This window comes from Toxorhynchites rutilus, chromosome 3 (genome assembly GCF_029784135.1).
Source record: "Toxorhynchites rutilus septentrionalis strain SRP chromosome 3, ASM2978413v1, whole genome shotgun sequence".
In the NCBI taxonomy this organism is placed as follows: Eukaryota; Metazoa; Arthropoda; class Insecta; order Diptera; family Culicidae; genus Toxorhynchites; species Toxorhynchites rutilus.
The window spans coordinates 40,509,924-40,525,571 of record NC_073746.1 but is presented as its reverse complement, the minus strand read 5'-3'; the positions used below and the strand labels follow the sequence as shown (position 1 = coordinate 40,525,571).

General features: G+C 40.5%; 1 protein-coding gene across 1 annotated transcript; it reads left to right on the top strand.

The window, feature by feature from the left end:
• The first annotated feature begins 301 nt into the window (after nucleotides 1-301).
• Nucleotides 302-2,703, top strand: LOC129776713 (gastrula zinc finger protein XlCGF57.1-like). Its single transcript, XM_055782511.1, has 3 exons — nucleotides 302-764; nucleotides 832-1,610; nucleotides 1,671-2,703. The coding sequence occupies exons 1-3, from the start codon at nucleotides 591-593 to the stop codon at nucleotides 2,533-2,535; spliced, it is 1,818 nt and encodes a 605-aa protein (XP_055638486.1). The 5' UTR covers nucleotides 302-590; the 3' UTR covers nucleotides 2,536-2,703.
• Nucleotides 2,704-15,648: the final 12,945 nt, after the last annotated feature.

The following is a 15,648-nucleotide window of genomic DNA, read 5'->3' as shown; positions in this document are numbered from 1 at the left end:
GAAAATAATCTGATATTATAATGACGATTTTTAATAGAAGTACTAGCAATTTTATACTAAAAGGTAAAGGGTAGATTGAAAAACAATCAATGAACAGTTCTGCGGACCTATGAACGTGCGCTTAGTGAAAAAAACGTGAATGTTATAACGAAAAATAAATTTTGGGCAAGACGAAGTTTTCCGTGTCAGCTAGTATCGTAATAAATCCCTCTCCTGCACATTCGAACGACACGAAGCAGAATCCTACTACTCACACGCGCTGATCGTTTTCCTGTCCTCTGAAAAAAACAAACATTTTTTCTTCTTCGTAGCTTCGAGCGCTTGATGCTCATCGGAAAGAAAATCGATTTTTATTTACAAAACACAAGTGGAAGTTTTCCGATAAACAAAGATACTCTTGTATGTTTTACTATCGCGCAAAAAAAACGATACTATGTAGTGCGCAGACACACCGGAATTATACTTTAGTCTCAGTGATATTAAGATCTCCAGTCCAAATCGATAGCAAACGTACAATTTACGCAATTTGTTGTTTTGCTACTTCCTGCTATACCATCGTTTTGTGAGAAATTACCCGCTGTAACCGCCGAATGGAAGAGATTCCGCTTCAGAATGGCCACACAGCGACAATCATCGATATGGACTTTTGTCGGCTTTGTCTATGTCGGAACGGCGTTGATTTGATGAGTGTATTCAGCGAGAACATCACTGCACGGGGGGAAGAGCCGTTGAGTGTGAAAATACATCGCTTTTTCGATGTACAGGTAATAGATTGTGGAATTATGTTTTTGAATATATGAGCAACTTTAATGTACATATATGTGTCCACAGATCAATGAGACGGATCTTCTGTCCACTCAGATATGCAAGCAATGTTTACAACAGACAGAAAACTTTTTGATGTTTCGCGAGAACTGCATTCGGAATGATCGGAAACTTCGGGAGCTAATTGCGGTACCTGAACCAGCACAGGAGTGCTCTTTTAAACACGAAGAACGAATTATTGAGGATGATCAAGACGTTGGTGAGGCAGATGAGGAAGAAGACCCTCCAGAAACGATAGTGGTCGATCCGACAAAGGATTACGAGAGTTCCAATCAAAGTTTGCAGGAGATTTTTTCCGACGAGGAAGAGAACGAAGATGAACCAGTGCTGGACGAACTGATTGATGAAAGTGTGCAGGTGGCAACAATGAACGAGTCTTCAGAAGATTTGTTAGATGAAAATAAGCTCAAGAAGTTGGTGCATATGTGCAAGTATTGTGATGTAGCTTTCGCCATGCATAACGCTTGCCACGTTCATGAAACCCAGGATCACGATCTGCTGGCGCCGTATGCTTGTCAATTTTGTGAATTCAAGACCGCGAACAGAAATATTCTTATCAACCATATCAAAGATGTACACGGCATCGATAGACCGTATATTTGCATTCAATGCAACAAAGGCTTCCATCGCAGGTCGGATCTCAAGAAGCACACTTTTGTACACAGCGGAGTGAGGCCCTTCGCATGTCAAGTTTGTGGGAAAAGTTTCTCGAGAAACACAAATCTGACGAAGCATTTGAGAATTCACTCTGGTTTCAAGCCGCACATTTGCAACACTTGCCCGAGGTAATATAATTATATATATATTTTTTCCATACATTTTCCATACATACATCAATATTTCAGGTCTTTTGCCAACAAAGCGGACTTAGTTCGACACCAAAACATCCACATGTCGCTGGGGAAACAGTTTTCTTGCAGCAAGTGCAATAATACATACGCACGAAAAGACAAGCTCCTAAGCCACGAGAGAGTCTGCTTCGCCAAGCATCAACTACAGCAGCAACAACAACAACATCATATAACACAAATCATGACAACCATTCCAATAGGAACCGCCAGTGCAACGATGACCCAGGCTGCGTTCGACGCTGAAAACATGGTAATAGCATTAGATCCGTACCATGAAATCGACCAAGTCACCACCGAGGACGATCCTGGGATTCTGAACGCAGCTCCGGTTTCCGCCATTTCAGCGTTCTCCAATATATCGCTCCCGCTAAGCCAATCCTCATCTAAGCTGTTTTCCTGTCAGAAATGCCCCAAGAAATTCCTCTCGAAAAACACCCTTCACACCCACCAGCTGACACATTCGGACGTTCGGAACTATCGTTGTCACACCTGCGACAAGAAGTTCATCCGCAAGCGGGAGCTCGATCGCCATCTGACGGCGGTTCACAGCAACCACAAACCGTTCGAGTGCAAACAGTGCTCCAAGCGGTTCTCGCGCAAAGACAAACTGTTGCGCCACGAGCGAGTCCATCGGGAGGATAAATTCTTCTCGTGCGTTTCGTGCGATGCCAAATTCCTCCGCAAGGAGGCACTCTCGGTGCACTCGAAAATCCACTGCACCGCCTCGATCCGGGACGATCCGGCGGATGTGATAATTATGCTCGACGAGCAGGATCAACTGCTGAAAAGCATGGAACATATGCTGTCGTACTCGGCGGACGATCTGGAGGTTAGCGCACTGGCGCCCTCGCTAATGTGAAGCGTTTGCTCCTTATATTAAGGATTATTTCGTGGATAAAACTAAGAGATACAGAAGGATAGCTAACCAAAATCTCAGTGCGTTAGCGTGAATGAATGAGTATTTATTTCTGTTATTAGTAAATTCTAAGAAACTCGGTCTCAAGTGAAATATATATCGTAAAACCAATAAAACGGAAACTTACTTGAAAGCTCATCTTTATATATCACAACGAACGTTAGCATTTTCATCGAAAAGCAACTGACGAAGACATATTGCACATCTGGAACAAAATTCCACAGACAAGACCAGACAATAGGGTTTCGATTTCGGACCAGCTACTGACAGGTCAATTTTAAAGGGTTGCCAATAATATTTGGAAATGCACTTCGACACATGGTATGTACTTGTGGGTCGGAAATGACGAGGAGCAAATAACGCGACGAAATAAATCAATTAAATTTAACTTTATTTCTGTGCATGTGTTTACATACGTGACGATACTTTTAGACTGACTTTGCTCCACTTGCAATGCAGCCAGGTGCTAGTACGACTTATTGAATAGGGTCACCACATATGCCCCTCCAGTTACACTAAGAAACGAACTCTGTGTCCTGATTGTGTAACTACGGTTTTAGTGTCGTCATGGAGATGACGCGAGATGCTTCCATCGCATATGAACGCGGGTTTTACACGGTCGATGGATACGATATGCTTGTTTCCTCGAATTGAGATTTCGAAAAAAATTCCATTCCTTTTTAAAACCTCGTAAGGTCTCTAATATGGTTGTTGGAGCGGCTTCTTTACCGCAGAAAGACATGGCTACAATCTTTCAATTTTTCTTTCGCATGGTGGATCGGAACTGGTGCATTTAACTCGCTGAATATTTTGTGCAGAAAACATGATAGCTCTGAACGATCGGTGTTTGTTGTTGGATGGTCGTAGAGTTCTTCCGGAATTCTGAGGGCTTGACCGAACACCAACTCTGCAGATGAACATTTTAAGTCTTCTCGGTAAGCGTAGCGAAGTCCTAGTAGTACTAAAGAAAGCCGATCATGCCAATTCCGCCCACCGGCACACATGAGGGATGCTTTTAGAGTTCGGTGAAAAGCAATCGCGTGAGATCCATGAAAACCTCTGACTCAAACTGTCTTCCTTGGTCTGATGTGATCGTCTCTGAAGTCCCAAAACGAGCTATCCATCCTGCGTAGAGAGCTTTAGCGACGGTTAGCGCAGTCATTTCGCTAAGTGGAATCGCTTCCGCCCATCGCGAGTAACGGTCAATGATGATCGAGCGGTGATTAACCTTCTTGTTGCACGAGCACCTGTATGAGCTAATCCATGAAGTTGTGTCATTACACTGTCTCGATGGTTTTCTGGAACATAAGCACGAAGGTACAGTAGATACATCAACAATCAACGGTGAACGCAAATGAGTAAATGTCCGGAGCTCGAGTTTTAAGGAAGAATTTTTCGACGACAGAATTTTTTTCAATTGTTGGTCATTTTGTTGATCTTTAGCGACCGCATCGAAATCGAAAAGACATCCGCAACGATGTTGTCTTTTCCACTTATGTGGCGAATGTTACTTGTGAATTCCGCTATGAATGCCAGATATCGCTCCCCGTGGGGGAGACGGCTACTCGGATTCGTGGTCAAAGCACAAGTTAGTGGGAAGTGATCAGTGAAAATGCTGAATTCTTGTCCTTCCACTAAATGCCGGAAGTATTTCACTGTTAGATGTGCAGCAGTTAATTCTCTACCAAAAGTAGATTTTTCGACAAGTAGAAAATTTTTGAGAGAAAAATCCAGGAACCGGCACAAACCCTTCACCACTGTATCTAATATTCGAGAACAACGCGAACACGTGATGCAATGGGACGTATTCCGTCCTTATCAATCAAATATCCTAGAAACTCTACCTGCGTATGTCTTGACTCAAGAAATCCTCCTCGTTTAAAATTCAAGCTTCGAATGTTGATGGTTCACCGATGTCGAATGCAGTGAATCAAGGCACCTCAGTGTTGGATGGTTCAAAGGGAGCACCCAGCCGGGTGACGTCTTTAGAGAACCCCCATTGAACTGACAGGAGCCAACATATTGGGTATCCCACTGACATTTTCCCTTTGTTTTCATATGAATTGGGTATCCCACTGACAGTTCTGCTTGAGATTTTGCTAACGATCCTAGCATCAATCATAGCACCCGGCTGGGAGCACCGTTCATGAATGGGAAAACGAATGAAGGGCACTGGCTCATATTCAGTTCATTCAAAATCCAAGCACTGGTCTTGAGGCGTTCGAGGACAACTTTGACGTGTTCCTTATGCTCAGCCATGCTTGCTGACGCTATACAAATATCGTCAATAAACACGATAACGAAGCCCAAATCCCCGAAAAGTTTGTGCATGAACCGCTGGAAGGTTTGACTTGCATTGCAGAGGCCAAAGGGCATGCGCATAAACTCATACAGACCGAAAGAAGTGATGACGGCTGTTTTTGGAATATCTGTAGTTTACAACGGAATATTATAATACGCTCTGACAAGATCCAATGTAGTGAAAATTATGTTACCTTGGACTCTGTTGACAAGATCGTGGACGTGAGGTACGGGGTACCTGTCAGGGATTGTAGCTTTATTCAAGCGCCGATAATCGCCCAGAAACCTCCATGCACCACTTCTTTTGGGAACACAATGGAGAGGGCTTGCCCAGCTGCTGCTCGAAGGGCAACATATTCCCATTTCGCACATGGTTTGGAACTCGTTTTTTGCTGCTTGAAGTTTTTCTGGATGCATACGACGTGGCTTTGAAGCCACCGGAGGCCCCCGTGTAATTATATGATATGTGACATCGTGCTTAATTTCCTGTTGAATTGATTCCGAATTAATATTTCTCGATACGATGTGAGCAAGTCTCGAAACGGATGTTGAGCGTCCACCGCAGTTATTCCATGGAGAGGCACTTCCGACAAACAACCAGTAGTTCGTAGTTTCGTTGTCTCGTCAATCAAGAGCCGGTTTTTTAGATTCACTAGCAATCCAAAATGTGCTAGCAAATCCGTACCAATGATGACAATATTTACATCTGCCACCAGGAAGCGCCACTTGAAACATCGTCGAAGGCCGAGATCCACTGCGATAAATTTACTCCCATAGGTCTGTATTTTTGTTCCATTTGCTGCATGTAGAGAAAACGAAACTGTTCCTCCTGCTCTATCCTGTCTTGTCGCTGGAATGATGGACACATCCAGGCCTGTGTCGATGAGGAAACGAATCTTGCTTGTTTTGTCGAAAATTACGAGTCGGCGGCTTTGGACGGTGCTACCCACCTGTACCGATTCAGGCGGGCAACCAACTAGTTTTTTTTATGTGTGAATGAACAAGGCTCTTTGCAACGATCTGCTCGATTGCCATATTTATGGTGATACCAGCAAATGTCTTCGCCACGGGGTCTCGAGTTTGAAGAAGATCTACTACGGTTTCGTACTGGGCTAGTTTTGAGGCGTCGAATTTCGGCTGTAAGAACTTCAAGTTCTTCCTTCAGGTTGGTGTAATCAGCATGCTGTCCAGTGGGTTGAGTTGGAATCTGAACAGCTGCGGTAGTGACCGTAGATGAATCGATCATTTTATCGGCAATTTCTGCTAGTTTCTGCGAACTTCCATCACTTATACTCAGTACCACTCGAACATTTTGCGGCATCCTTTGAAGGAATAGCATCTTCATTAATGCGTCGTCGACATTCAATCCCGTGGAGCTTTCCTGCATCTTGGCGAGAAGATGTGTGGGTCGAAGATCACCCACATCGCAAGAACCAAGTAATTGTTCGAGTCGCGCCTGTGGCGAAAGAGCAAAGCGAGCAATCAGTCGATCTTTAACTGCATCGTATTTAGTTTCAGGTGGAGGATTTTACACTAAGTCCGAGACGTGGCATATTACGGACTGATCTTTTTTTGGAATGATATGCCAAAATTTTGTTTCATCTTTCGTAACCTGTGCCAGATGGAATTGCGCCTCCGCCTGTGCGAACCACATGTGTGTAGAGACGTCGGTTAATCGATCGATTAATTCAAATAATCGAATATCTGAAATTATAATCGAGTAATTTTGTACATCATGAACATCGAATACCCAATAGACCACGCGACCAGAATGACAACATGATACGTGATTATTACAAGAAAAAAATATTCGCTCGATTAATCGAATATTGAAAGACAATTATTCGAATGAATCGTATATTGAAGAATGCCCTAACGATTAATCGATAATCGAATAAATGAAAAATTTAGACATCACTACATGTGTGAATCGTTAACTTAACTTAACTTATAGCGAATTCGTTTTTAAAACTGAGTTAGTGCCACACTGACTCTGTAATAAAAAAACGTTTTCAGTTTCACGAATGCGGTGGTTTGTTGGTGTGCGTTGTATAGTCTGATTTGTTTATATTTGCGACGACAAATGTACAGTGTCGACGTCTGGTGGAGATATTAGTGCTTGGGAGGTAAAGTATTCTCTATAAGATCAGAAGGGCCAAGTGCAGTGTAAAAATATAAAAGTTTGAATGAAAATTTTTACTTCATATTGTTTGATTACCTAACACATGTAGTCCTGACACTCACCTAACCATTTGTCGATGCATTTCCTGTTTGTTCCACAAATAATTACTATTATAATATAAAATCATCATTAGACACAGTTTTCGTTCAATGTTTCTGCGATATCGGAAAAAACCCTCTTATTTCATCACATAAAATAAATATTCGATACGTTAAAGTAAATTTTCATTCCTAATTTTGATTTTGAGAGCATGTTTATTCCTCCTGAATATCCATAATAATTTTCGCCTCCCAATGAAAGCACACGGAGCTTAATGCCGTCTACTCGAATATACTCTTCAAAATCAGAATCCGAATTGGATTACGATTCAAATAATACAAAAGCAAGAGCAGCATGTTTTCCATTTTCATAGTCTTTATTCTTAGATTTTCCAAAACAATACTCGGAACTTGACAGTTCAGTATAGTTGTATTGGTGAACCCGAGTGCCAACCCGTGAAACATCTCAGTGCGAAACTAACAGCTTTCGGGGCGAACTAGTGCGACACTGAGTGCGAAACTGAGTGAATAAAAAAACGTTTTGACAGCAGTTAGTGTGGCACTGGGGTTGAAACTGAACAAAAACGAATTCGCTATTAATTGCCACTGCTGTAATATTTTGCTGCGCTGGAGCTGAGTTCACCATTTTGTTTATTGCTTCGGAGAAAAGCAAAACTATCCGATTGTCGATTTAGTTTAAGCGTTTTTTCGACTGGAGCCCGTTTCAATCACGTCGGGGTCACCAAATGTGGGTCGGAAATGACGAGGAGCAAATAACGCGACGAAATAAATCAATTAAATTTAACTTTATTTCTGTGCATGTGTGCATACTTTTAGATTGCCTTTGCTCCACTTGCAGTGCAGCCAGGTGCTAGGACGACTTATTGAATAGTATCACCAAATACTCTCACCTTAGTTTTCATATTGAAGCATAACAGAAAATTACAATTTGTTATGAAATACGCAACAATTTTGCTTTATATCATCCAAATGTATCCAATTCATAGAATATATGAAACGAAAACATATGTCAGGGACGTGAAAAAATAGTCTTCAGAAACGTTATCTCATTTGGAAACTTGGCATCTTGAGTGGTTCGGTATCCCTTTTGTTCGCACTGGGTCGAAAAGAAAGAGTAAGAAGCCAGCTGCCATACAAAATGGAACACAAATTTCTTTATAACTAGAGAATTAATCAAGCAAACGAACCCAAATTTGGCATGTGGAGGTTTTAGGGTGCAATAAATGTTTCTATGTTGGATAAACACCTCTCCCCGTTTCTAAAGAGGGGGGTGGCTGACGCGCAAATGAAACACAAACTTCAGCATAACTCGAGAATTAATCAAACAAAAGGGGATGCTGCGGAACTCGAGAATCAATTAATTATAATAATATAAGGGGCAATAAATGTTTCTATAGTTGTTTGACACTCGCATAACTCGAGAATCAATCGAGCAAACGGAACCAAATTTGTGATGTGAGGGTTCTTGGGTACGAGAAATGTTTCTATGATCGTATGACACCCCTCCCTCCTCTGGAATTCAACCAAATATGACAATTGAAAATTTTCGGAAAACTCTGAAGGGGAATGGCGAAATTCGGAAAATTCTATTCCTCTATGTTTTATAATTACATAGTGACAAGCGTCATAATCCATTTGATGGTCGCGCCAACGAAATTGATTTAGAAATGGATTTTAAAGTGATAAAACGCACTCCTATATCTTCTTCTATCTATATAAATAAAAATGGATCGCCAAATGTGTTGATAAAAGCAAAACTCGAAGAAGGAATTATCCGATTTAGGGCTATCTTCACATTTATTCCATGTAACGGAGAAACATGTTATTTGCAAGTGATTGAAAAATCTTGAACGAGAATTGTATCTGATGTAGCGCCCGAGCGGTCCAAGGCACTTTCTTTAGGAAATAAATACAACTTTTTTCTCCAAGCTGTGAGTTCCGACTCCCGTATATTTGATCCATTTTCTTTTAACGAAGCATTCCTAATCTTAATTTCTACCGACTGAACTCCAGAGGCGGAGCTTGTTCATTCTTACCTTCTCTCTGTTTATCTCTCTAACGCTCTATCTCCATTCCTTCTCTTCCTCCTTACATTCATATTGGAAAATCCTTGGTTGGATTTTCCCCTATCTCTTTCCCGTTAAAATCAAAAATTCTTATTGAAACTATTTACACGACCCGCCATAAAGATCGTTCGGGGAGATGTATTTATTTAGGCTCGAGCCTATTGATAATTTTGGGTATACAAAACCCGCCTGTTTTATTGGTCGCTGCACTGAAAATAATCTGATATTATAATGATGAGTTTTGGTAGAAGTCCTAGGAAATTTATATTAAAAGTAAATTGTAAAGGGTCAATAAGAACATTCTTTGTGTGGACACCGACTGGACAACATCGTTGCTGGACGAGCTGGAATAGAGTAAAGTTTTCCAAGAGCCTTTCTCAAGGCTAGAGACGAATGAACTGAAAAAGTTAAAAGTCTCTATAATACAATACCTTACCTCACCTTCAATTAGAAGATGAATCAATGAACAGTTCTGCGATTGGACCCATGATCGTAAGTAAGGAAACGTCAATGTTTGGAGGTATTGATAACAAAAAATACATTTTGGGCGAGACGAAGTTTGTCGGTCAGCTAGTACATTGATAAAGAATAGCAAATACTTCAAAGAAACAGCGAAGTTTCACAGAAATATAAAACCATAACCCCGCAAAAACTCGAAAACGCAGTTACGTAAGAGTCGTTTTTATTACGATATGATGCGATGTGATTTTTGATCTGATCCTATCAATCGTTCTACACATAGTTGTCCCATGTTCACAAATCAACAACTGAGTGAAAATCAATCAACGTTTTGTACCATTTTTATCTACCAGAAGCTTCAAGCATTCCAAGCATTTCTTGATTACGGCGAGACAGGGTGGTGCAGGCCATGCAAGCCATCCGTAAAAATGAAACGCACAGCAAAATTCAGAATGAAATTCGAGACAGGACAATCGGACTAGACCCACGCAAAGACACGGACATATCGGACACAATCGGAACATATACAACAGATTGTATTCATATAAGTTCGACATGAATCGGTTCAGTAGAACTTGAGATATCATGTACGCCAGTTTTAAAAAACTAGTTCCGAGAAAAACGCGTTTGAAGTTCATTGTTATGGCCGTATCAGGTTAGATACCGCATCACTAAAATGGCTCTAACTCGGTAAATGGTAGGATTTCCGACAAGTCCTTTGTATAGTATATTCTTGAATGTGTAAACTACAGAAATATGAAGGAATTTTTGTTTTTATTTTTTTCAAATTTCTAGACTAGAATACTGCCTTAACACCGACCAATTGTAAGGCTTGAAACATTCAAAATCCGAAATCAATGTTCATTTCACAGCGGTCGTAGTAAGCGTTTCTGAAATCATTTGACAGCAAATTGTTTGGAAAACCTGTATCTTTCGTCGGAAAAAAATCACGTTGATTCGTTTTGTTTTTAAAAAGTTGTGTAGGATGGAAGCCGAGAGAAGGAATTTGGTTTTGGACACTCACATTGAATATCCGGCGTGGTAAGGTACTAAAATCGCGAAATCGCTAAAAGTCGACCTACATCGACCGTTTATGATGTGTTGAAACGTTTTCACGAATGTACAACTGTTGTAGAAGGATCAGAGGATGCGTCGTAGTGAAACTTACTGAAGCAAAGGCTAGTGGAAATCAAAGAAGGGTGCCAGTGACGCAGAATGCTGCAGACGTGAAGAGATCGTGGAATAAAATAGCCGCTGAGATTGACCAATGAATATACGGAATATTTAAAAAAAAAAAATTTCCGGAAAAAAATAAAAATTATGTGCAGAGTATAACACCACTCTGTTGGATTTTTGATTGTGTGTTGAAGAGTGAGCTGAAGAAATCAGAAGACCGGGAAATGATCACCAATTGAATGGCTGTACAACTTAACCAGTCAAAAAAATTGTAAGGGGTTGTATCTAGGACACGACCGCATATTTTCGACGTAGAACTACGCAATTATATTATGCAATCCACTTGTTTACTGCTTCGAATATTATTTTAGAATACATCAAAATTTTTAAAATAGTCCTTTTTCGTCTGATATGATGCCTAGGGCTACCAAAATATATGAACGGAAGAATTGTCAAATGATCATTGTATTTTACGTTTCTCTCTGAAATTATCGCGCATCTCATGTTTACGTAGTTCTCGAACCGCGAAAGTTCATTCACAAGTTCACAAGCGAGAACAAAAGTACTCAACACAAAAAAAAGTCACAGGAAGGTTGTGTCTGAGACACGACCGCATAGTTGACGTAGGATTACGTTAGGCTATCTGCCACATGCTGATTTTGGATACGTTTGAGAAACTATATTGTTAAACTCATTGATAATGATTCGGTGGCTCTGAAAAGAGCCGTCAAAAATCAAAATAAAAAAAAAAAATACATTTAAATTTTACCAATTCAAAACTATCTTTGGGCCTGCTAGTTCGATGGGAGATTAATCTGCCTCCCTAAATGAATATTGCTCATGGCGTCGCATGGTGCCGCCGAAAGCAGACTCGTTTGCTGAGGAGTGCTGAGCGACAATGAAAATGTCTTTCGAAAGGTAGGTCGAGAAAGAGTATGAACTAGTTTTCTCCGCAAGGGCCCTTCTCAGGGCTAGAGACGAATGAACGTAAAGTTTAAAGTCTCTATAATTCAAAAGAAGAAAAATATTGCTACCAGATGTCACGAACTTCGACATTTTTTGCTACTGTGGTGCTCAGAGCTTGGAAATATTGAGCTTGTTAAGTAATATTGAAAATATATTTTTATCAGTGTAAGCGTTCATTTTGCTTGTCGATGCTGCTGTCATTTATTCGACGGCAAACAAATTTACAACTGTGTTCATTCATATCCATTCTGTACTATCTGAGCTTTTCTTAAAGCTTGAGTCATGAGAATTCATTCACATTTATTCATTGCCATTGAATTTTCAGGAATATTGTGACTGTTCATTTTAATGATCGAATGTGGTCGGAAATTCAGCTGAAAAGATTGATGTGATACTGATGTTTCCAAGCACTGATGGTGCTACTCGCCCGTGTAGACGGCGCCAAGGCACCGCAAAAATACTATTTTATACAATTCTTTCATGCATTTGTCTGATACGGGCTGTGTATCGTTCGTTCTTGTTTTTGAAGGGACTTTAACCCAAAGGTCATTCGTCCTTAACGGGCAGTGTATGACTGGAGCGTTCCGTTATATACATGCATGCATATGTCCTTCGCTTCTTTTGCCAAATCCAGTAAAAGGTGGTTGATGAAACGTATGTTTTTGACGTGATACCTTCCATGTTAGTTGTTAGTAGAAAATGTAAAAATAAACAGTATTTTTGATCGGTTTTATATAGTTTTTGTGGTAAGTAGAAAACAGTAACATAAACTCTTATGTTTCAAATCAAATTGATAGTCCTGAGAAGGACCGGAATGGTTTAATGGGTTGTACGGAATCTGCTGCGTTTCAGTCGGATGTAGCAGTTTAGTTTTGGGAGCGGTAGCTTTTACGGATTTGCTGATGCTTTCCTTGACTTTGGCGCCATCGGCTTCTGTGCGTCGATTTCCGAGGGTTTGATTGGCACCACCACGACGAGCTAAACGACGGATAGCGGGTGTGATACGATGCGATGCAATGCACTTCGCTCCTCTGCCTCCTTTGCCGCATCCAATTGTTGATGTGAAGAGGAGCGCACCAGCAATGCACACTAGATTTAATTCGATGCTCTTCGCTGCTTCCTCTTCTTTGCTCCCTTTGCCGCACCGCATCCACCGTTGGTTGCCGATGGCTTCCTCTCCTTTGCCGCACCGTATGGTGTTGGTTGATTTGTAGAGCACTGCACACTAGAAGCCCAGATGTTTGCCGATCTGAGCGTTGAACGAGAATGAGAAATCCAAAAATGCTACCGTCCTTTTATATCAGTTGATATGTGAGAAATAGGCGCCCCCCACTCGCTCGCCATGCAAATATTTGACTTATCGGCGAACGAAAGAAGCGAAGCAGGCGAAAAAGAAATGACGTCAATTTCGACCAATCAGTACCGTTGGGATAGGGGTTGAGATTTTTCAATTGTTCGATAGTTAATTACATGATATATATTATTTTATTCAAGGTGAAAAATTGTTATAGAGTGCCGCAATGTTTTGATGTAAAAATCTCATCATTCCGTCATGCAATGACTGAGCAATAAGCGTTTGAAATTGGACATTTTTTACGATGCGATCGATATTCGTTTTTCAATTTGTACCCCAATATGTTCCCGAAAGACGTAATCCTACGTCAAAACCCCGACTTGCATGTATTTGCAAAGCGGATTCCCCCAGGCACATTGATTTAGAAATCCGTGTTAGGGAAACACAGCTCGGTGAGAACAAAAATACCCCCGACTTGCATGTATATTTGTAAAGCGGATTTCCACAGGTACATCGATTTTGAAGTCTGTATTGGAGAAACCGTAAATCGTGCCAATCAAAACTCGGCAGTAAGGGCGTTTAGATAACGCTTGACATATTACAGTTATTCAATTATTCATCTCCTGAAAAAAAAAATTATTAATTGTGATAGACGCGTAGAAATATTTCCTATCAAATGATGCAAACATTTTTCCGATCTGTTAAGAAATGTTCGAGTTATAAGCATTCGAAATATGGGTAGGGTTAGCACACAAATCGGCAGAACAAATGTATGGGGAAAAAGGAAGTTCTTCCAGTTTTCATGAATTTAAATCGTTTAGAGATTAACGAATTGTAATGTATAGCATATCAAACAAATCTTAGAGAATTTCCGATTCGATTGGTATGCAAATCATGAGAATTCGTTCACAATGAAAATAGTTATTAACGTTAACTTTATTTCATAAAAACGTGACCTGTTTTCTGATTTGGCACCCTTCCTGAAAGACGTAGTTCTACGTCAAAAATTGTCACACAGAGTATTAAGTTACTCTACAATTGCTAAATCTTAATAAGAAAGACCTCAGCACATTTACAGGTCTTATAACAGAAAGGGGGGCTGCCATACAAATGAAACACATTCTGCATTACTCGAGAAATCATCAAGCAAATGAAACGAAATTTAGCATATTGAGGTTTTAGGGTGCAATAAATGTTTCTATGGTGGTTAGACTCTCCACCCCCCTCTCTAAGGGGGGCTGCCATACAAATGTAACTCAAATTTCTGAATTACTCGAGAATTATTCAATCAAATGGAACAAAATTTTGCATGTGGAGGTTTTAGGGTGCAATAAATTATTCTATGGTGGTTAGATACTCCTCCCCTTCTCTTAGGTGGGGCTGCCATACGAATGAAACACAAATTTCTGCATAACTCGAGAATTAATCAAGAAAATGAAACCAAATTTGGCATGTGAAGGTTTTAGGGTGCAATAAATGTTTTTACGGTGGTTAAACACTCCACCCCCCTCTCTGAGGGGGAGCTGCCATACAAAATTCAACGGGATCGATTAGAAGATCAATCAATGAACAGTTCTGCGATTGGACCCATGAACTTGCTCATAGTAAGAAAACGTGAATGTTTGAAGGTATTGATAACAAAAAACAAATTTTGGGCGGGACCAAGTTTGCCGGGTCAGCTAGTTAAATATATTCTTACGTTAATTCTATATGCCTGTGAGCATTCATGTCGAACAAGTGCGTGACTTAGATATGAATGGGTTGATTGGTGCTAACTATTGGAACAACGATTTGCATCTTAACTATGGTTTAGATAAAATGAAGGAAGGAAGGTCTTGAATTATAGAGACTTTAAACTTTTGCAGTTCATTCGTCTCTAGCCTTGAGAAAGGCCCTTTGAAAACTCTACTCTACTCTATTACTCTACTCCAGCGCTACCACCTCCGCCCTCTTGCCTTGAGAAAGGCACTCGATCCCTCGCCGTCCAGCTCGTCCAGCAACGATGTTGTCCAGTCGGTGTCCACACAAAGAAAGAATGATAAAATGATGTATGGTCAACTTTGTTTAAATATTTATGCGATTGAACTGTAACTATAATTGTTCCCTCTAGACCACGAAGGTTAACAACTTGTTATCTTCCCAAAATTAATTTCCCTATAATTAATCACAAATCAATCAAAGCTCCAGCCGAATAGATCACCACATCCAACATCGATGTCAACAGCACCTCACATACCTAGCCAATCAATGAAATGTCAAGGCAATATATCAGAAAACAAACCCATCTTCAAGTGGCGCATCAAATATTGCCTCGTGTTTGCAACCTGTTTTAAGTGCTTAGTAGATCTTATTGTTATTTTATAGCTATTTGCTCAACTGAAACAATGAACGAAACAAAAAAAAAATGTTAACAAGGGAGAATGAAAGCGCCGATGGGCTGCCGTTGGTGTTTGACTCAGCATTCCATAAATCACACGGATTCGACGCCGATAGTAACTGCGACAACAAGCAGGATCTTATATTTGGCACGGGCGTGAGAAGAATCGCTTATTT

Bases quoted from the DNA above. Each gene is read 5' to 3' on its own strand.
- LOC129776713 (XM_055782511.1), top strand. From the start codon at position 591: ATGGAAGAGATTCCGCTTCAGAATGGCCACACAGCGACAATCATCGAT. The intron at 765-831 runs GTAATAGATTGT...ATGTGTCCACAG, and splicing joins ATCGCTTTTTCGATGTACAG to ATCAATGAGACGGATCTTCT. The intron at 1,611-1,670 runs GTAATATAATTA...TCAATATTTCAG, and splicing joins ATTTGCAACACTTGCCCGAG to GTCTTTTGCCAACAAAGCGG.